The 22,827-nt window shown below is 39.8% G+C and overlaps 3 protein-coding genes across 3 annotated transcripts; 1 reads left to right on the top strand and 2 right to left on the bottom strand.

Annotated features, from left to right (window-relative positions):
* Window positions 1–1,224: 1,224 nt before the first annotated feature.
* On the bottom strand, window positions 1,225–5,340 carry LOC116330114 (ecto-ADP-ribosyltransferase 4-like). Its single transcript, XM_031752313.2, has 6 exons — window positions 5,182–5,340; window positions 4,987–5,069; window positions 4,757–4,839; window positions 3,979–4,670; window positions 3,452–3,499; window positions 1,225–3,343 (listed from the first exon to the last, which is right to left on the bottom strand). The coding sequence occupies exons 3-6, from the start codon at window positions 4,814–4,816 to the stop codon at window positions 3,265–3,267; spliced, it is 879 nt and encodes a 292-aa protein (XP_031608173.1). The 5' UTR covers window positions 4,817–4,839; window positions 4,987–5,069; window positions 5,182–5,340; the 3' UTR covers window positions 1,225–3,264.
* A 3,455-nt stretch (window positions 5,341–8,795) lies between these two features.
* On the bottom strand, window positions 8,796–18,878 carry glb1 (galactosidase, beta 1). The gene is made up of 16 exons (XM_031752214.2): window positions 18,644–18,878; window positions 16,712–16,881; window positions 16,142–16,292; window positions 15,059–15,119; window positions 14,879–14,973; window positions 14,607–14,787; window positions 14,373–14,431; window positions 14,173–14,294; window positions 12,929–12,969; window positions 12,714–12,826; window positions 12,466–12,540; window positions 12,220–12,309; window positions 12,023–12,136; window positions 10,429–10,560; window positions 9,898–10,137; window positions 8,796–9,516 (listed from the first exon to the last, which is right to left on the bottom strand). Exons 1-16 carry the CDS (start codon window positions 18,698–18,700, stop codon window positions 9,262–9,264), a joined length of 1,956 nt encoding a protein of 651 aa, XP_031608074.1. The 5' UTR covers window positions 18,701–18,878; the 3' UTR covers window positions 8,796–9,261.
* A 2,502-nt stretch (window positions 18,879–21,380) lies between these two features.
* On the top strand, window positions 21,381–22,827 carry ccdc86 (coiled-coil domain containing 86). Its single transcript, XM_031752208.2, has 4 exons — window positions 21,381–22,008; window positions 22,215–22,344; window positions 22,445–22,519; window positions 22,650–22,827. The coding sequence occupies exons 1-4, from the start codon at window positions 21,509–21,511 to the stop codon at window positions 22,797–22,799; spliced, it is 855 nt and encodes a 284-aa protein (XP_031608068.2). The 5' UTR covers window positions 21,381–21,508; the 3' UTR covers window positions 22,800–22,827.

The following is a 22,827-nucleotide window of genomic DNA, read 5'->3' as shown; positions in this document are numbered from 1 at the left end:
GTATCCTTGCATCTGTTCATTGCACAATCTCCTGAATTGTTTCCATTTCTTGATTTCTAAAGCCATGTGACAGCCTACCATCCACAGCCTAGCCACATTCTCCCCTGACACCACCTTGCAGTCTCCTCTGCCTTTCAGGTTGCACCTGCTATGCATTTACTGCCTTCCCGATTTCTTTTTTTTTTAAACCAAGGAGATTCTGTTTTTGGTATTGGGTTTGCGTGTGTACGTGTCATCCATCTGAAAAACATGATAGCTCGAACAGTTTTGAATGAATTCTGATATAACTTTGTAGGGGTGTAGGGTGTGGTCATGTTCACATGCTAGTTATTACCTCTGTTCCCTTCACCTAGATGTCCACTAAGATCTAAGCTTCAAACACCACTTTTTTCGATTCCTTGTAATTTCCAGCTGCAAAATTATGATCCTGTCTGACACTCTACCTTCACAACCCTATTCAAAAGCTCTTATCTCAAGATTACCCTTACTCTGTTTTTCTTCCCATCTACTGTAGAGGGGGACAGAGAGGAAGTGCAGTTGCAAAGGTCTTAAGCAAACCCTCATATCTTTATAACACAGAAAGTGGACACAGGGATTTAGTGAAACATGTTTAAACAGCCACACTACAGTCAGTGACCAGAGCTGTGGTCCACCATTGCAGAGAAGAAGACAGGACAAACACATCCTGCAGTGTTAAATGAAAAAGAATGAGGTATGGCTTCCTGCCAGGCTCAGGAAGTCTCGCAATATCCGAGCATTGTCTTTTATTCAGTTCAGCAGTTTCTTTGTTGCATGTTTTTCAATGACGTCCACAGAAATGTTCACAACCTGCTCAAGAATCAAACATGCACAGGTTTAGTCTTAGCCTAGGTTCTCTCGGTTAAGTGATGTCAGGCTGGGTGGTTGGCATCAATCGTAGTTTAATTAGCAAGTAATTAATTATCATAAAAAGCTAGAATGACCCTACCAATTAATCCAGATTGTCTAATAAATCCTCAGGAAAACCTATGGCATGTACAATTTTCTATCAATATTACTGTCTTAATTAGGGATGGAAATCAAGAACCAGCTCTTCTAGAAAACTGGTTCCCAGTAGTCCCAATTCCTTGGAATTGTTCGCCTGCCTGCCTATCGATCAGGCTTATTGGTCCTTGCGCTCGCACTACAATCAACCGATTTCAGTTCTCTTGTCAGAGGAAGAAAAAAGTGACACAGTCCACAGTGTGGATATGGACATTTACTTTATTTTTATTGCACAAAAAGACAGGATAAATGGCAAAGTGCAAAACTGCATCCAGGACAGAAACAACTGCATTATGCTGCTAACTCTAACTTCAGCACTTGGCAAGCATCTGCCAAGATAGCATGCTAATGCTAAGCTAGCCAAGACCCACAGTGAAAGCTGAGTGAATGACGACCCCAACAGGTAACAAGAAGATGAGCAGTTAGGCTGCAGCTTCGCTTTCTACCTGTTCACATTTCTAAAGCAGAATCCCTTTTTTTTTGTTGGTTTTCTTTTTTTTGTATGTCAGCTTTGTATTCTACTAAGAGAAAGATGTTAGAGACATGTGTCCTGATTAGGGATTTGTGTTGGTCTGTGGGCCTGTAGCCTCAGGTTATATTGTGAAATGCTGATTATGAGTCAGTAATTACTTTTTTGAGTAACACTGATCACAACAAAGTGGGGAAATACCTCAACAAACATGCACAAATATTTGACCCACAGCAACAATTAATTTGCATGAATGTAATTAAAGTTCATAAGTCTGACTATTTGTAACAAATTATACAAAATTATTCATTTTAGTTATTTTGTTTAGTAACATGAACGAAGTGGGCTTAGTTGTGTAAACAAACAAAATGATCATGTGAGAAGTTTCAGTTTTGTAAAACCTCCAGTGAAAGCAAACGTATTAACACAGAGTATATATGGAACTTTAACAATGGCAGTTCATTTATACTTTGGGCACATACATTGGGACACACAAAAAACCAATTCAGTTTGAATAAAATTATATTTATGTGGCACCAAACCACAACAACTAGAGTTGCTTTATATTGTAAGAAAAATCCCTACAATAATACCAAGTAATAAAAACTAAAGAAAACCAAAAAACCTAAGTACCCATGATTCAGTAGCTTGTACAAACACCTTTAGCAGCAGTAGCTTGATATAATCATTCCATGTATGACTTTGTCAGTCTGTCACATCATTGTGAAGAAATTTTGGAAGTTGCTTCAGTTTCTTGAGGGGTGCAAACATTTGTTCATGCACAGCTCTCTTAACAGCTCAGCATTTCAGTTAGATTGTGGTCTGGACTTTGACTGGTCTCAATGCAACACCTTCATTCCTTTCTTACTCAGCCATTATGTTGCAGATTTGCTGCTGTGCTTGAGATCATTGTCCTGTTGCATGAGCAAGTTTGAGTCAAACTTCAGATGTCAGGCAGATGGCCTCACATTTCACTCTAGAATATTTTAGTATAAAGATGAGTTCATGGTCCACTCAGTGACTGCAAGGTTCCCAGGTCCTGTGACTACAAAACAAACCAAAGCAACTTTGCAAATCTAAGCTGTGCTTCATGATGTTTTTAGATAGAAGAAGCTTTATCCTGGCAAAACCTTCAAACAAGTCATACCTGTTCAGAGTTTTTCTAATTGTCCTAAAGTTTAATATTTGACATGTTAACTGAGGCCTGTAGAGTCTAAAATGCAACTCTTTAGGCTTTTTGTGATTTTACTGGGAAGACCAGACATGGAAAGATTATAGCATTGAGTTAACACAAAGCTGAATGCTCCAGTGCCAAAAAGTGTTTTATAGAGATGGCAGTACCTGAATGCTACTTACCCTAATCAGTAAGGGCGTATTTAGTTTAGTCCTGTGAAATCTTTCTTTTTCACAACTGTGAATCATACGTCACAATTTTCCTGAAAGTCATTTATGTTGTAATATACATATATTATACATAATATACAATAATTTTTCCAGAATTGCATTAAAGAATTATTGTATTTCCAATGTTGATATATATTTCAAGTATGCCGTACATTTTTCTAACGTGCATAAAGAAAATAAGAACTGAGTTTATAATTCATAATATATGACAGAAGCAGAAAACTGTATTTGACTATATTTTGACACAATACTGCAATACCTTATTCACCACAAGCTGCCAAATAAAGACCTAAAAAAAAGTGTATGAATAATCAAAGCAATACTGTAGATGATAAAACTCAGAAAACACTGAATGATAACTGTTTTTGCTAAACAGCTAAAGAAACAGAAGATAAGGCTGCAAGCACTGATACAAGCCACAGGGTGGAGACAACAGCTGAAGGAGACCTGAAGACATGGAAACAAAGCATATTAGTATCATTATTATTATTATTATTAGTAGTAGTAGTAGTAGTATCATCATTATTAAAATAATCATTAATAATAATAATTTACCTGTTTCGCTCTGCAACAGCTGTGGTAGTTTCTTGCCCTACTGACATCCTGAATTGATAAAGAAGAGAAAATACTTTAAATAAAATGTGCTGACACATGTGGTTTTATTCAAACCACACTCAACCCCAGTGGAGATGTGGAGGGCAATCCTCACATTTTAAAATCCTGTTTTTGCTACTTTTCACATCACTTACTTTTACGTCATGCTTTCCAGATGGGAAATCTCTGAGTTTATAAAGGCTTTGATAAGCTGAGTATTCCCCAGTTATTACTGTGTACTTACAGCAATAACAACCACTAAGTTATAACAGAGTAACAGACTGTTTCAGACACCAGTTTTTCCCTCTTTTGATTTATGGGGCTTAAGTATTTTAGTATATGCAATTAGAACATTTTTTTTTCAAATACATAAAAACATATTTATATATTTAACATCACACTGAAAGATAACTTTGCAGTACCAAGTTTAATTTCTGTAGAACTAATAGAAAAATATTTCACTTTAATTAAGAGAATATGAATCTTACCATGAAAAGATGTAACAGTTGTGGGAGCTTTTCAGTCCCGACTGTTTCAAAACAATCTTTTTTGTTTCCACTTGTTCCACAGTGAAAACTTCTGCTGGAGATAAGAGTATTTTATCCTTGTCTTGACCGCACACATAGTCTTTCAGGTTGACAAAGAAACAAGAAGTGAGATATAAAATCGTCTTCTCGGTGACATCTTCAAAACTCTTTAGCTCTTCATAGGTTGAATAAGCTAAGGTGAAACTTGTAAATCTCACTGTGGAGCCTTTCTGTGGTTGGGTTTGACCATCTTGAAAAACATAAAAGTTCTTGCACTCCTGTGGCTTCAGCAGCCTCATGGAGTCCATCAGCAGGAAATGAAGAGACTTGAAGTGGAAGTGGTTTTCATAGATGCTAACATTTCCACCCATTGTCTCTATTGCTTTGTTCAGTGTTTTTATGAAAGACCAATCTCCTTTAAGATAGGTTGAAAGTGCAGCAGTATGCTCTTTTCTTCCTCTTGGGATCTGCTTTGAACACTCGATACTTTTATTCCACGCTTTCTGAAATCCTTCACTGTTATTTAGTTCTTGTTTTAACACATCTGACTCGATGAACTTCTTCATGGCCTCTTCACGGCATCCATAGTACAGATCATCCACAACATTTGTGGTGTTTTGGACATCCAGTAGTCTTGTTTCCTGTGCAGTCACCTATTTGATATATCACATTTAAAAAGACATTTTTAAATGTATAATTTTTCTAACCTTCTAATATTTGTTTGAATCACAATTCTTACTTTGTAACAGACCGCTGTAAAAATTATTGCAGCAAGAAGCATTTTTCTTTTCTGCCCCATTTTTTTGCCTCTTCTTCTACAGACTGCAAGATAGAAAAAAGTTCTTTAACACTTTACACAGTCCAGAAACACGGAACTGACAAGATGTGAATGATCAATTATTTGTTTAGTTTCTTTTGAATATGACAACTTCAAAATGTTAATGTTAAAAAAGGCTGAAAGGCACATACCTGAAACAAGGCGAGTAAACTTGTCTTAGCACCTCACAAAAAGGGTCCGTCAAACTGCAGGGAAGCCACAAGCACAGCAGGCTCTGGGAAATGTAGAAAATATATATTATGCAGCAGTATTTCAGTAAGTGTCATAGTAATCCAGAAGTTAATAAATGTGCAAATCATAGGGTATTAAAAGAAGGAACTGCATACGGTAAAGTTGGAACAGGATGGTCTTGTGTGCTCAGGATGTGAAACTCATGATCATGGGCCTCATAACGAGAACAACAGGAAACAGCTCGGCGCGAAAGAGCGTTGAGACTGTAAGTGAGGTGTAAACATTACTGCCTTAGAGAGGGTTGAAGTTAACAGTCACTGTTGCATATGCAGACAGTACGTGTTCAGCCCATTGACTGTAGAAAACATGGACTTGACAGCTCCCCAAAACGTCTCTATCGCCCCCTGGTGTCTGGCTGCAGTATAGGTCATAAACCCCGCCTCCTCCATGTTAGCGGATGGGACTGGGGTCAGACTAAAATAAATTTATTGTCCTCAGATAATTTTTTTCCAAAGATTCTTTTTTTTGTTATCAATAGTTTTCATCACGCTGATTGATGTCCAAGGGGTCTCCTCTCCCATAAGTTTGATTCTAATTCCTACCGCGGCGATGTTAAATTGGGGTGAAACGTCATCATAACAGCTTTGACTGGCAGCTGCAGTCACGGAGAATCTTGTGTATCTCTATTCGGAGGAGTGAACCAATGACTCATTGGTTCAGCCCTTTAAAATAGTGAAGCCTGTGTGCTTCCTCTTTGAGACCTACCGGACCGCGCTTTGGGTGGTGTCATGTGGTTCTACCACATATATGCGCTTAATAAATAATTGTTGTTGACCGGACCTGCTCAGAGTATTGGTTGTTTATTCTCAGCCCATCATAAAAGAATCGGGACAGAAATGAAATACATTATCTTACTATGCAGTTCTTTAGTCTTTCCTGTGGAAGGAAGTAACTTCTCACTGGAATACCTGATATCGAGTCATTCTGCTTTATCTACTGAGTTCCTGTAACCTTGTTCAGATTTGTTTTATAACCAGAGAAATCCCCACAGTGCTGTGAAAAAGTATCTCCCCTTTCCTGAGTTTTTTTCTGTGTGTGTGTGTCTATTTCTCACAATTACATGTTTCAGATCATCAAATAACTTTTAACATTAGTGAAAGACAACTTGAAAAAATATAAATTCAGTTTTCAAGGATTCAAGGAAGCTTTATTGTCATTCTCATCGCATGTTTACATGAGATGGAACGAAATTACGTACCCACGGTTCCGGTTTTCCATAAAAACAACAGAATGACAGGTAATAAAATAATACAAATAAGTAACTAGAAAGTGCATTTTCTGAAGAAACTGCAGTGTGAATGCTTGAATCTGAATGTATGCACTGAAATGAATTAATTGCTGAATTTAAAGTTAAAAAGTTTGAATGAGATAAAAAAAATACCAACAGAATTTAACCTGAAATCAAAAGTGCTGAACTGCTAAAAGCTGATGTTTACACAGAAGAAGAAGTTAGAAAGTAGCTGAAAATGTTTTAAATGTAAATTAGGAAAACCTAAGAAATGAGAAAAGAAAATTTAAAGTCAGAAAACATCTGAATGAATATTAAAAGTTCATATTCTTTGAATCACTGAATGACTAAAATGTGATCCCTCCACTTGGATACACACAGTTTAAAAAGTTTAAATGTCTGAGCTTTGAAAGACACGGTGTTGGAAAGAGAACAACGATGGCTACGTTTTGAGGGTAAAATGATGTCTGTAGAGCAAACACTGTGGACACAGCAGCAGTTGAAAGAGAAGTGTTTAAGATGAATCTTGGCACAGTGAGAGAGAGAGCTCGTCAAGCAGGCAGGTGTGAGCCTGGTTGCTATAGTGACTGCACCCAATGGCTCCATACACACGCACACAGACATGCACCTCACTTTTGCTGCTTAAAATGAACAGAAAAGTCAGCCCGAAACAAATCCTTCCCAAATGAAAAGTACAAGTCGTATTGACAAAATTCTTTCACCGTGAGCGCCAGCAATGTCCAGTCTACCAAATTCTCAGTTTTCATGCCTGTGGAGTTTATTATATGGACGTGGTGACAGTGTAAAGACAACCTGTACTTCTGATTTTCAAACGAACCTTCTGAGCCATTTTAACATTAGAGTCTATGGAAGAGTTGGAGGGAGGAGGCTGTGCATTGATGACATTTATGAAAGAACCATAACACCTAGTACAATAGTAAACACATTGGATGAAAGAGGACAGCGATGGCTACGTTTTGAGGGTAAAATCATACCTGTAGAGCAAACGCTGTGGAGACAGCAGCAGTTTTAAAAAAAGATTTTAAGATTAATTCCCCCCCCTCCTCTCACTCTAGCAGTTGAGCTGTCTCACTCTAGCCCCAACATTCCGTCCCATACACACCCATTATAAACTCTGAAACGGCTGAAAAAAAAGCATGAAACTTAAACTGGAACTGAAGAAAAAGTATAATAGATATTGAAAAGATAAATACAAGTTGAATAGTTAAATGTTTTGTCTTCGTTTTAAAGTTTGAATGGTGGCTCTACGTCAATGTATGTGGAAGTAGTTAGAGTTTAAAGAGGAGTGAGTTGAAGGAGAATTTGAAGGGTCTCCCCAGTGAAATACATGGGAAATTTTTGTTGAAAAAAGGTGGTGGACTTGCTAGTATGTTTCTAATCACTGCACTGCTGCATAACCTGAGCTCTTGAACTTCAGGGCATAAACTGATGGCCGGACATGCTTCTTCAGAATTTTCTGTTAGAGAGCAGAATTCATCCATCCATCAAGTCATGCAGGTCCTGCATCCTGACACAAGGATGGATGGATCCATTGTTTTATATCCAATTCTGACCCCAGCATCCAAATGTTGCACCAGAAATCAAGACTTTTTAGAGCAGGCAATGTTTTTCAATTCAGTTCAATTTTATACAGCACCAAATCACAACAACAGCCACCTCAAGATGATTTATATTGTAAGTTGGACCCGACAATAATACATACAGAGAAAAACCCAGCAATCATATGATGCCCCTATGAGCAAGCACTTTGGCGACAGTGGGAAGGAAAAACTCCCTTTTAACAGGAAGACACCTCCAGCAGAACCAGTCTCAGGGAGGGGCGGCCATCTACCGCGACCGGTTGGGGTGAGAGAAGGAAGACAGGACAAAAGCCATGCTGTGGAAGAGAGACAGAGATTGTAAAATACCATCCAATCTACTTATTGTTGCCTTCCTATCAGCTGGAGACAGTCTGGCTCTTCTCATCTGACCTCAAAACACTTTCACTCAGAGAACCGCTGCTCACTGGGTATCACAGTGCAGGAAAATCCCAGCAGAATCTACAATATTCAGACCACGTTCAGTCACTTAGACTTATCAGGTTGTTTTCACCATGACTACATATCTAAATGCATTGAGTTGATGCCATGTGACTGGATGATTAGACATTTGTGTTAACAAGCTAAATGACTAATTATATCTAATAAAGTGCCCATAATGGCTTTGTTTGCCTTATGGTAATGGATACACCACACCCAGTATTTCCCACCACAAACAACACTTACCTTTATAGAGAGGACTACATGTTTTTGTCCACTTAGATGCAGCAGTGTCTCACCTAAGGCCACTTCAGAAGAACCTACAGCCATGTTTTTGCACACAGAGAAGCCTCGGCAGCAGATCCCAACCCTTCCAACCACTGTACCACCACAGCAGCCAGGCGGACTGGTATCTTCTCATACAAAGACAAGACACAGGTGATTTTTGAAATACCAAAATTATTTGGTTTACTTTTTATTTGAAAGGTATATAAAGGTAAATCAAACTCAGAGTGCATGTAAGCCTCTCCTAAAAGAATAAGCAGCAATCCCGCAGTAATTTAAAAATACAATAATTCCCTGATCTGAGCTTTGAACAACAAAGAAAAAAAATCTGCTTTCAGTGGCTTTCACTTCATTCCCTTTTTGAAGAAGAAAAAAATGTCTCTGAATGAATCTCATGTGGAATCAGTGAGGTAGAGAAACCCGAAGTTAATGTGCTGATAAAACACAGGCTAAGATAATTCAGCAAAATGCACAAAAACAATCATCATTGATATCATTTCCCAAATTTAACCACTTTTCATAGTTTAAAAAAAAGAAAGCTTGTTGAGGTGACCCAACAAGTGCTAAATCAATGAGTCTAGTGCAAATAGATCCCTTTTGTGCAGCGGGGAGTTTTCTTATCATCACAGTAAATCCTCTTTAACAAACAGCCTCCTGTGCTGTTTGTAGTCAGACTGGACTGTTGCATTGAGGATGGGGGTGTTGGTGAACTCCACGATGCACGGCTCAGAGCCACAGAGAGCCCCTTCCAGCTCCAGGACGGTCACATTGTTTGGTGCAGCTGTGCTGAGGATGTTAGCAGGGACAAAAAGTGTCATCTGAGGCCCTCGAGTCGGCCAGTAACGTCCTACATTAAAGCCGTTTATCCAGATCTGTCCCTGAAAAACACAAAGTCACAAAGACAAGTTCTTAGCCCATTTTTCATCAAAATAAAATTAAATAATTAACAAAAATTGTATTTAAATGTATTTATATCTTGTGTATCTATCTAGATGTCAAAGGTCTAACACACCACCTGGTCCTAAAAAATTGTACACATTAATTTCACTTACAAGGATGCAACTAAAAATGAATATTCCGTCTGTATACTGTCACATAAACACATGTACTTTGAGGTCAAACTGTCACCTTCTATCCAGCAGACCCTCTAAAACCAAAAATATTAAATGCATAAGAACATTCAGCAGAGAAAAGCAAAACCTGTCTTTTGACAAGTTAGCACCAGTGTGTGCTATAAAACTCCTGTGCATGTCACATGCCTTTCTCCAACTGCTCAGCTTGATGTAGGTGTCCTGAGGGAGGTCTGGGATGCCGTCGGGTATCACGAAGCTTCCCCCATAGAAAGCTGGAGGGGAGAGATCAGCTGGCTGAGGTGGATCAAAAAGTGCCGGCTCTTTTTCTCCAAGGAGGCCCTTCATGACTGCTTCATCAATACTGAGACTGTACATGGTCCAGTTGGTGAGAAGGTCCGCCCCCAGGGTCAGATTAGACACCAAGCCCTGCGATAAGAGAAGAGAAGATCTGAGCAAGAGCTCATGGGACGGTTTTTTTAAACAGTTAACAATAGTAATAATAATAATAGATAAACAGCAAATAGTTTTGTTTGTGTGTCAATTATAATTTTTTAATATCTGATCTCTGATTGATGAAACTCTGAAGAATCAAAAAACCCCCAAATCAACCTCCGGACAATTTTTGCAAAAGTGACCAAATTCCACATGACCGTAACCTGCGATAGCTACACAAACACTAAAATATCCAAAGGACAAACATCAGCACGACAAACAAACCTTAAAATCGTTGATCTGTTTTCCGTAGTTTACTCGGCCCATGTTCTCCACCAGTATGTCCACCTGACTTCCAGCGTTCCCGGTCACATTGATGCTTAAGACTTTATCCCTTTCAAGAATTCCTACAGCCAGCTTGAGAAGAAAGAAGAACGTTTTTATCAGTCAAAATCCAGATTATAGCAGAAATAATCACATTTTCTTGATCAGTGCAAAGCAGTTTTGGGGGAAAAAGTGGAGATTATATCAAGTTTAAAAAGCTTAGCCTGTTTTGTTTACTAATCTATCTTATTATATTACCTATATTTTTAGACTTAAATGAAAATGTAAGAAAGATTAAGAACCACGAGGAGGTAACGGAAATGGCACTTTTAAAATATTATTTTCAAAATAATGATTCACAAAAAAATCCCACACAAAGTGTCACATCTGAAACAGATTTGAAGGGAAATTTGATTTTAAGGGAAATCTAAACATCTAGACCTCCTTTTTCTTTTCTTTTAATTTCAGATCTTTTAAGATGAGGGAAGAAGAATCCAGATGCAAAAAAAAGAAAACCTACTCAGTGAAAAAGGAGAGAATGATTTCAAGGTCTCTGTGAATGGTGGTCTCTCACTGATCAGTGGGCTTTGATCAGTAGTTGTTGATCAACGGTCATGACAATTTGCATATGAATGATCAAGAAACTGACCTCACAGCCCATCGTTCATTCAGTGGGCTAGTTTCAGTTGTTGTGCAATGTACTGTTTATAAGGTTGGGGAAACCTGCAGTCAGCTGAGACTGAAGAAACTAAATGATTTTTCCCACTGAAAACGCTACATCTAGATGAACAGAATCAACCTTTTGGGGTCTCTGTTTGTACTGAACAATAATCAAAGGAAAGTGGTTTTATGGGTTTCTTCTGCTGGCAGAAAACTCTACTACACCAGAATCATGCAAAACCTATCAGTTTGTTCAAATGTTGCCAACTTTATGTCAAACTTCTTATATAGCGGCTTTCTGCTCAGTTAAGGTAGAACTAATAAAGTCATTTTGTCTTTATTAGTTCGACCTTAATTGTGGAATATCTCTTTTTTATTTATCCTGTTGTTGTTTGGCAGTGAAGTGTGCCGTCCTTGTTGTGTCATTGTATGCGGTTGTACTTTGTGGTTATTGCAGATCAGTTTTTTTCAGTGTTTCATTTCTGTTTTCATCTTTTGTAACATATCCAGCTGCATCTTTAATGATTTTGCATTTTTCTTGTTTTATCCACAGCGGCTACTGCAAAATAAAATTATGGGTTTTGATGCAAAAGACATCGAAGTTTGTTAATGAATAAATAAGTGACACATGGACACATGAGCCTGATCAAAAAAACATCTATTTAAAACAAAACATATCAGAGGGACTGTGAGGGTTTTGCATCTGAAAAGTGATTTTTTAACAAGACAACAACTTAATGAAAGCAAAAGTTGTGTAAGTTGCATGATGCATACGTTTGGCTTCCACCGAAACATTTAAGAATAACAGCTAGTCTAAACTTGAACTGAGTGAGCGAACTGTGATAAAGTCTGGCTTCATATGAAGAAGGACCTCCACCTAACATCTGATACTCACCCCGTCCACTGACACGTATGCTCTGTCATGGACCCCGTTCAGTGGAGATGACAGTGGAGTTGGTGTGGTGCAGTCCATGGGCAGGGTGGTCCTATAGAGCATAAAACCGAAAGCCTAGAGGAGCATAAGAGACTCGTTAATGACGGTACAAACTTATTATTGCTGATAAAACAGGAAAATGGAACAATTACTGGTACCTGATTCAAGTCGATGAAAGTCTGAGGATGGGTGCTTTTGACAGGGCCAGAGAGGGACAGTACGTCTAGGGCATCCGACACGGTCTGGAGCTGCAGGTGGCACAAGGTCAAACTTTACTCTTTAATTTTCATCAGTCCATAAGCTTCATTATCCATTTTTTAATAAAGCAATCTGAAAATCATTATTAAAGTGCTAAAAAAGTAGCTGTTTTAATGACTTTAATAAAGGTGATGAGTATCACCCACCTTCTTCATTGTTACGGCACCATACGCATACTTTGGGGTTGTTGGTGGTATCGGCCCCTCTGGTACCTTACTGTACTGTTGGAAAAATGCAAGTTTGTCGAAATGACTTATACAAGAAAAACATACTCAAAAGACAAAAACAATGACTTACTCATAGTAACTACAGTTAGCGTATGCTAATGAAATGCTGCCACAGTGTTTTAGATATTAGACACTGTAAAAGTAGAAGCTTACGCTTGTGTTCGTACCATTTTGATCACCTCTCGGATGGCAAAATATTTCTCTGTGAGGTCTCCGGCTTCTGTGAGCGGAGCATCGTAGTCATAGCTTGTAGGCTGTGCAGCGTATGGCGTATTAGCCCCTGAGGGTATTAAGTGACAGTCAGACAAATGTCAGTGTTTTCGTCAGAAGTCATGTGAAACAATCATCATCTCATCAGACCAGTCTGTCAAAGTGGACTCACCATTCCAGTATCCAAAGTTGGTTCCTCCTATGAACATGTACCTGTGTGAGGAGGAAGGAAGGCGAGTATATAAACTAAAATATGCACCTGCTGTATTTGCAAATGTAGAGAAATTAGCTAGTATCCAATTATTTTACATAGCAATGTGTATATTCTAGCTTATTTCAATCACTGTTTGCCATAGTTTCACCTTTTTTTTTCAAGAAGGAAATGTTCAAGTGTGGATTTAAGATCAGACTCATTATTAATCACACACTACACAGAGTAATAATGTTTTACAGATCTGCTTCTTTTCACCTGCTCCCTGTAGGGGTCACCTCAGAAGCTCATATGCCTCAATCTTACCCGATCTCTTAGCATGTCACACCAACTCCTGCTCCTTTACTACATCCACGAATCTTCTCTTTTCCTCCTGCCTGACAGCTCCATCTTTAACATCGTTTGTCCAGTATATCCACTATCCGTCTTATACACATGTCTAAACAATCTCAGCCCTGTCTCTCTCTCCCTCAGTGTCACATGACTTTTTTTATAACCTCTCTGTTACTGTTATTCACAACTGTGTTGTCAAAGGAGATGTCTTTTTTTTTTATTGTACAAGAAACATTTGGCTGAAACTTTTTTGATTACCCTGTGCTCAGTACCCTGTGGCTTCCATTATAAATGCAGGCCACTGTAAGTGCAGAGCCCATTAGTGTGTATTTGTTAACCCTTAAATGTCGGTCAGTCACCTGCTACGACAAGTTGGAGATGAGGAGAAGGACACAAGACAAAAGACACAGTGTGGAAATGTAGAATGGTGTATAAACACCAGAGAATGAAAAAGGTAAATGAGGGAGAAATGCTCAGTGCATTATGGGATGGGATGGTAGATAGGTACCAAAGATTTTTGTCACTTAAGCCTGTTGCAAGGTTGTTGCTAGGCACATCTAATTTAATGTTTGTGTGACAGTTGTGAAATTAAAATGATACAAAGCCAGTGCATAAATCCAAAAAATAGGTCATTTTAGCATGTTGCTAAGTGGCTGCTAAGCAACATGACGCTGCCATAATGTCTGATAGAAAAGAACCTTCAGGGGTCTATCATGTATCTATGCACCAAGTTTGGCCAATCACTGTATTAGGTGGCAGTTGTAGCAGTGGATTGATCCCTGGAGGCATCACTTCACCAATACATTTCTAGCTTTAGATGATGCAGCCCTTCACTGTCTCTAACAATCAGTCTCTGAGATGCATAAACTCACAAGTTGACGTTTGCTCCCATGAGCAGCATCTCGCTGAGGGCCTTAGCCACTTGAGTGGGCGACACAACCGAGTGAGGTGATCCCCAGTGGTCCAGCCATCCAGTGTAAAATTCAGAGTTCACCTGTGAATGAAACAACACCATGAGCACCTAAAGAGAAAATGTGCCATGCTGTGAGAACACTGTGAGGGCGACCCTTACCAAAGGCCCATGAGGTTGAACTTGTCGCTGTGGCTCAAAGGCAGCAGTAATATTAGCACCTAGCAAAAGGAAGAGACAATAATAATCATGCATTTGTTTTTGCAACTTCTCCGTGAATGACTAATGAAATGTGACAAGGAGTCAGTGCAGAAAAAAAACAAGAAGTTAGCTTACAGTGTTACCTCACTCTGCATTTTACCGTTTGCTCTTTGAGAAACACTAACAGATACCTACCCGGCCCGAAATCCACAGTGGCGTAGAGGTCTTGTATTGAGCCACACTTGAGGTAGCCCAGCCCAGCCCCATCTGTAGTGAACAGCACCACCTCGTCACCCAGGTAAGAGCGGAACAGCTTGGACAGGTGACGCATGTAGTTGTAGTCACAGGCGAAGTAACTGCCGTATTCATTCTCCACCTATCAAACAGGTATGTAATGATGATGTAAAACATAACAACAGCAGCTAAAGCAGGTACAAATCCAAAGACCAGGAAAGTCCAGGACTCACCTGAACAGTGATGATAGGACCACCATTCTGATAGAGATACGGCTTTATCATAGGCAGCAACTTCCCCATCCATTTATCCACTGCTGCGATGTAGTCTGGAATACACAAACGACTCTGTTGCGAATCATGTTGTATATACAATTTGTACTGGTTACATTACCATTTGCCTTTGTTTCTCACCTGGATCTGTAGATCGCAGTACGATGTCTTTCTTTTTGAGAAGCCAGGCAGGCAGACCACCCTGGTTGGCAGAATTACACAAAACTAGATAACATGAAATTTTAAATACACCATAAAGTCCAGTGAAACTTAAACAGATTTAGCAGAAATATAACTTGCAATTGATACTAATATTAAGAAATTTTTGCTAAATGCATGTTTAAAGCTTTGGGGCATGGCGTAGCATAGAATCTCTGTTTCTACTCGCTGCTAAAATTACTATGGAGACCACAGAGTATGTATTGAAAGAGAGGTTAATTATGCAGCGGGCTGGGTGACAGTGGATGTTATGATGCTTTGCACCAAAGGCTGTGAAGCTTTGTAATTCGGTTCATCCAGAGGGAAATATAAAATTTTACAGCAGTGTTCCTGGTCCCCACAGGATGAACTCTGTTGAAAATTGTTACTTATCCTTTTACCCATCAATTATTCATCAACAGTTTCTGACCAAACATTTAAATTAAAAAACGAAAATCAATGCTATCTGATTCATAAATTGCCGCAGATTTCAGATGAAGATGATACTAAACTGCACAGTACTTCTGTTATAACAGCATGACTTTGCAGCCTGGATGATGAACAGGCGTGACTGCATTTCAGACTTCTCACCACCTAAAAGCATTTAGTGCTTTAGTAAAACAAAAATACTGCAAAGAAGACCCCAGGGCTGTTGAGCAGCTAGATCTGATATGAAACAAGAGCAGGACAGCATTCCTCTCCCTAAAGTTGGTCACATCAGTTCCCAGATGTTTAGAGACTGTAGTTAAAAGAAGAAGGGATGCTACAGAGTGGTAAACATGGCCCATCCACAACCTTTTTGAGGCATGTTGATACCTTCAAATTCAAAATTACCTCTCCAAATCACTGCACTATACACGGCGTCCCAGCTTTTTTGGAATCGAGTGTGTAGATGAGCAGGTAAGAAGCGGTTAAGACTGATGGAGGGATCGGTCTCTCCACATCATTAATAAAAGGCAAGTGCATGTTTTAAGTGTCCTGTAATCGTTTATTATAAAAACACAGTCAACAAACGCTTTCACTCACCATGTCCCACTCTGCGCATATGTAGGGTCCTGGCCGGAGGATGACCAGCAAACCGACGTCCTGCGCCAGCTTAAGGAAATGCTCCAAATCTCTGTCTCCACTGAAGTTGTACAAGCCTGGAACCTCTTCATGGTAGTTCCAGAGAACGTAACTGCAAAGTGACTGAAACGTCAGCGTCATCCAAACAAACAGGAAACCTGTCAGATGTGTGTGTGTGTGTGTGTGTGTGTGTGTGTGTGTGTGTGTGTGTGTGTGTGTGTGTGTGTGTGTGTGTGTGTGTGTGTGCTTTCATTAACATGAAGCTTTAAATCAGATCATACATCATTAGTTCTGTAACTATTTTGTCATGATTACTCCGTATATTAATTTGGATTCACCAACATGTAATCTATTAACAGTTTAGTTTATAAAGCATCATAGTGCTAAGATTATGTGTTTGTTTGCATCAACAGAGCAAAACTGTCCCAGTTATTAACTTGTAAGCTGAGTTCATTCGCTTCAGTTTTCACATCAGTCCCACAGATATGTGACCAACTGAAGATTACAGAGAGTGAGAGGGAGTAAGCCTACGTCTGGATGGCGTTCAGGCCTGCCATGTACATCTTGAGCAGCCGATCTTTCCAGTAGACTCTGGGTATCCTGTTGTAATGGATGCTTCCTGATATGTATTGAAACTTCTCCCCATCTTTACGGAAGCAGTCATTCTGGTAGTCCACGGTGAATGAAGGAGATTCCCCGAGCTGCAGACAGATCACAACACAACGGATTCACATTTGATTCTTTCTCTTTTTTTTGCATATTTGTCACACTTAGATGTTTCATATCATTTTAAAATTAGACAACATAACCCAAGCACGTACAAAATATTCATTTTAAATGATGATTTAATTTCTTAAGGGAAAAAAGTCATCTAAACCCACCTGGTGCTGTGTGAAAAAAGTTATTGCTCCCTAAACCTAATACATGGTTGGGTCACCCTTAGCAGCAACAGCTACAATCAAGCACTTGCAATACCTGGCAACATCACTGTGGAGGAACTGGGCCCAGCCTGTTCAGGGTTGTGCCAAAGAATCTCAGTCGGATTGAAATCCAAACTTTGACTTAGCTCAACAAAAGAAACCTTCATTTTTTTGTTGAGCCATTCAGAGTCGCTGGTGTGTTTCGGATCACTGTTCTGTTAAGTACCTCAGGTGAGTTTGAGCTTCAGATATTCTCCTTCAGGATTTGCTGGTCGAGAGCAGAATTCATGTTTCTATCAATTACAGCAAGTTGTTCAGGGTCTGAAGCAGCAAATCAGCCCCAGAACATCACTCTACCACCACCATGTTTGACTGTTGGCATTATGTTCTTTTAATGCAGACCTTCCAAAAAGTTCAGATTTCGTGTCATCAATCAACAGAATATTTCCCCCAAAGTCTCGGGGATCGTCAACATGTTTTTTCAAATGTGTGCCTTTGTCTTCTTTGTGGTCAGCAGTGGTTTTCTCCTTGAACTCTCCCATGGATGCCATTTTTGCCCAGTCTCTTTCTTATTCTTGAATCATGAACTAAACTGAGGAAACTGAGGCCTGCAGTTCATTGGATCTTGTTCTGGGTTCTTCGGCGACCCCCTTCATGAGTTGTTGATGCGAGGCCGTACACTCCTGGGAAAGTTCACCACTGTTCCACGTTTTCTCCTTTTGTGGATAATGGCTCTCACAGTGCTTCACTGGAGTCCCAAACCTTTAGAAATGGGCATTTGCAGGCTGATCAGCATCAATGACTTTGTTTCTCATGTGTTTCTTTAGATTGTCCCATGATGTGTTACTTTTGGACATCTTTTAGCCGACTTCACTTTGTCTGACTGGTTCTGTTTAAGTGATTTCTTGAATCAGCAGGCCTGACAGTAACCAGACTTGAGTGTGGCTAATGAGACTATGTATATTCATGATTTGAGAAAGAAGGACATGGTTCACACAGGGCCGGGTACATTTGGATAACTTTTTTTTTTGTTATTTATTAAAAAAATGAAATGATCAGTTAAAAACAACATTTTGTATTCACTCAGCTTATCTTGGTCTAACATTACAAATGTGTTTAATGATCTGAAACATGTTGGTGTGACAAATATGCCAAAATATAAGCAAACCAGGAAGCGCTGTTTCTTAGCACTGTATATTGCAGTGGTCATAATTTGGCAAGTTCATGTTTTTATGGCACAGGGCTGACATCTCAGGTGATCTCAGGATGTCTCAGTAAAAAATGTCTCACTAAGATCCTGTAGTTATCCCAACATGGTTTTAAATGTTTCAGCTCTGCTAGGCATTCCAGTGTAACCTATCTTTATAGTCTAAAACTGAGCAGAGCACAAACAACAACCGATACATGAGCTTGACACTACTCATGTTACAAACCTTTATGATCTCACATCACAGCACCCTATTTCATGTTCGTGTAATGGGGCTGCAAAGTATGCACGAGGAGGAAGTTTAAAACTTTATGTTTTAAAGAGTAGTCTACTCACTGATCGTCCAAAGAGCATCAGCAGAAGCAGCACGCAGCCAGTTCTGAGCAGCAACATGATTACGAGTCCTCTCAGGAGTCCTGCTGCTCTGTTTCAGGCTCGGAGTGCGTCCAAAGTTACCAAAACATGCAGAATTGACCTGCACACGGTCAGCGACAGACCTTACGTCCCTGGATCTACTGCGCTGTTTTCATTGAGTCGTTTCATTTGGGCTCGCGGAAGTGAAATCATGTGATGTGATATGCTGGTGGAGTGTGGACGCTTTTACATCAGCAGAGGGCAGTGTTGAGCTTTTTACTCAAAGGGTTTGAAATAATTACAGTCGTTGTTTTGAACTATGGGATAGAAGCCTTTTTTAAATGTACAATCTGACAGTATACAGTAAAAATACAATAAACAGCAGAATTAAATATGGGTTAGAAAAAGACAATTTATAAAATCCGCAATATTTTTATGTCTGGAAATCATCAGAGAGGTGAGGAACAGATGGATGAAGGATGTTAAATAAGGAGCTGCCAGGCAGGAGGAAAAGAGGAAGGCCTAATTTTATAATAATAATAATTATTATGATGATTATTATTATTATTATTATTATTATTATTATTATTATTATTATTATTATTATTATTATTGTGCCGTCATATGCTGGTGGCGTATGGACGCTTTTAAGCCAGCAGGTGGCAGTGTTGGGCCTTTTATTTAAGGCACTGAAGACTTTTTTTAATATTCACAATGTAACATTTTACTTTAAAAGGTCACATTGTGAATTTAAGGAACATGTGTGTCAAGTAAGCTGTTTCATTTGGACTGAAATCGTGGTGTGGTGTGTGGTGGTCTACAGATACTTGGCCTTGGCCTTGAGGCAGGGACACTGTGAGAAAACTGTTTGGATGTGGTTTAACTAGAGATAAAAATGTGGAGATAAAGACTTTGTGCAAGTTTTAGAGAATTTTGTTAAAAAACAAAAACAGTGGAGGATGGATAGCTGGTTCACCTCTGACAGGTGAGATCCCACCCTGAAAAACTTTAGAACAAAGTAAGGCAGTACAGTCACGAGTTCTGGGCCTTATAGTTTTTTATACCAATTGGTCAGGCACGGTCTAATTCTCCTTAAAGCTTAGATCTTATCGCAGTTAAAACAAAATATTTAATTCTTTATAAGCAGTGTAATTATACAGAAGGCTGATGAGCCTATGAGCGGTGGGATGGCCACGGATGTGGAGGGAAAACAAGTTCAGGTTCCCCTCTGATGGGTAAGATTCCCCTACAAAACAACAGCCATGAACACTTGAAAACACTTGGCCTGTTTTCTGCTGTGAGCAGGAACATGTGCAACAGTCTATCTTCTGGGATCTTGTAAAAAAAAATCACAAGATTTCAAATTTACATCAGATAGAAGTGCGAGAGGGCAGAGCTGTGCTATTTAAGAAGGTTTTGGTACACTGAGACAGGTTTGCTTGTTGTAATTTAATTTGCTGTCGTAATTGTAATTTAATTTAAAAGTTGTATTTGATCCAAGTCTCTGGTACACTAATTGTCAGTATTTTTCAGCATAAGGACACATCACCTGAAAAAAGCATATTAGAAGTTGCCTCTCCAAGCCCCAGGCATCAATAAAGTCAATCCATGTCAAAGTGTTCCTGTTAGTACCTGGTTAATAATCAATTAACATGCCCTTTATGGTTGGATTAAACAGAAAGGAAATTTTGGGCAGGTCTAAAAAGGTGAAAGGTCAAATCATGTCATAGTTTCCTGTCCTCCAGGTGCAGTTCTGTTGTCTAGCTTTCTCTACCTCTATAAGTTGCATGTATGTTCTTTTCCAGGAGTCGGTGTGGTCGAGGGAAGACTCGAGCAAGCAAACCTGTTTCGCGTTTCCGCTTACTGACAGCACTTTCCTGTCCCAATTCCTCAGTCTCATCGGAGACTCATCTGTTCTGGAACGTTAACTGCAAGCCTTACCCTCCCAGTTCCTGTGGAAATACTTGTCTGAATCCATGTTTTGGTAACACTTACCTGAGGGAAGTCCTGGTCCTTGGAAAACTGCTTGTGAACATTCTGTGCTGTTGCACATTCCTGAAACTGTTCACTGAAACCTGTTAAACGGTTCAGCTGTGTCCCATCACTGTGGATCTTGGGTAACACCTAAACACTAACACACTTTGCCAGGATAGTGATGAAGTCACTCTGGCGTTAAAGTCAGACTCTTCCATCAGGGTCTGGAGGGTGATGTAGTCACATCAAAGAAGGAAGAGGATATTTAGTAAAAAAAAAAAAAAATGTTTTCACATCTCCCACAGTTAAGGCTCGGCTAAGGTTAAATGTCACGACTGAGGTCTCAGTTTTAATATCTGCTTCTAATAACTTCTGATATTTGTACCTGTCAAAAACATAATTAATTAGCTGCACTATGAAATATAAAAATACAACAAATCAAAAAAGGGGGTTGCAAGCTTTACAACTTGCATGGGTGTGATGTGATGAATCCAAACAAAGCCCTATTCCTTCTTTTTAAACTAAATTTGCTGCCCTTAAGGAAAAAACAAGAGTAAAATTGTTAGCTTATTTAACTTATTGCATTTCTGAAAATTAAATCAGTAATAAGTTTGTAAATCGGGATCAGGTTGAGATCAGTGAAGCGCAAATTATTTCTGAGGGTTCAAATCTCTAAGGAGTATTACAAAGAGCAAACACCACAGAGGAAGTTCAAATTTGTAGTTTGCCCTCCAGAACTGGAGGTGGCGGTAATGTGAAGCCATGTTGTTTATCGTCGACACCGGAAATAACGCGACGTACACAACGCTGGGAGAGCTCACACGTGGAAACAGAAGTAAGGTATAGTAATGAGTTGTTACTTTATTTAAAAATATGCCAAAAAGAGGAAAACCCGTGTCAGAAGAGAAAGCCGCCGATGGAGCGGAACCAGGAGCGGAGCAGGTCCCGGAACCGCCGGCGGAGGGCAGACGGACCCGCAGCGGCCGCACGTTCCGGACTCCCGCACCGGTGCTCGGCTCTGAAGCCCCGGTGAGGACTCCCAGCCGGAGGAGCAGGAGGTCAGTCCTCCAGGAGCTACCGGTACAGGTGGAGGAAACAAATACAGAGGAGAAACCTGCGAGTCCGGCCGAGGACAGGTCCAGCATGCCAGCGGAACCAGAGCCGTGTCCCGGGGCAGAGCAGCCGACACCGGAACCAGCAGAGCCGCAGACAGTGACTCCAGCGGCGGATACAGACGCTCCTCAGTACAGACCTGATCCAGCAGAGCCGGTCCCGAAGAAGCCTCACCTAGCTCCCAGTGAGAAGCCCCGCCCGGCCATTCCTCTGGGAAAACCGAAATCTGGAAGAGTGTGGAAGGACCGGAGCAAGGCGAGGTGAGGACGAACCTTATCATTATTATTATGTTAAAGGATTTTAGTACTTTATTCGAATGAAAAGTACGTGCATGGCAGTTAATGAAGAAGGGTGATGGTGATGAGGGTTCTTGGTAATAAGGTTTTGTTTATAATGAGATGTCCTGTACAGATCGCCCTAAAGGTTGTTGGTAAAACTTTAGTGTGTATCGTTTTTGGCTTCTAAGGTTTTCAGCTTTAGTGAGAGACAAACAATTGTGCTCCTCTTGGGAAAAGAAGATGGAGGCGAAGCGGGAGAAGGCACTCGTGAAGCAGTATTCTTTGCAGCTTAAGGAGGAGAAAGCTCGACAGAAGGAGGTAAGGAGGCAGGCTGTGTGAGTGATGCAGGTCTGTCTGACCATTGTGTTGTCAACGCTTTGCACCTCACTTGTTTTTGTGTTTTTGCCTGTTTTAATAGGAAAAGAGGAAAAGAAGAGAAGAGAACTTAAAACGTCGAGAAGAGAATGAACGCAAAGCTGAGATCGTTCAAGTGGTACGTCGACTTGTCTGCAGCTCAAAGGGATACTGGCATATTGTTCAGTTCCTTGTGTGTTGTGCTTTCTCGGTTTGTGTATTATTCCAATCAGCTCAGGCTTGACTTTTATGTCTCATTTGTTTCTCAGATCCGAAATACTTCAAAGATCAAGAGGATGAAGAAGAAACATCTCAGAAAGATTGAGAAGCGAGACACGCTGGCTCTGCTGCAGAAGTCACAGAAGCAGAATGACAAACCCACAAAGAAACAGAAAAACTCTGACCAAGATTTCACTTAAAGTCTAGAAATAAATGTGATCAAATTTA

The sequence above is a fragment of the Oreochromis aureus genome, linkage group 6 (genome assembly GCF_013358895.1).
Source record: "Oreochromis aureus strain Israel breed Guangdong linkage group 6, ZZ_aureus, whole genome shotgun sequence".
Taxonomy (NCBI): Eukaryota; Metazoa; Chordata; class Actinopteri; order Cichliformes; family Cichlidae; genus Oreochromis; species Oreochromis aureus.
The sequence above is the reverse complement of the archived record's forward strand: the minus strand, read 5'-3'. Positions and strand labels throughout refer to the sequence as shown.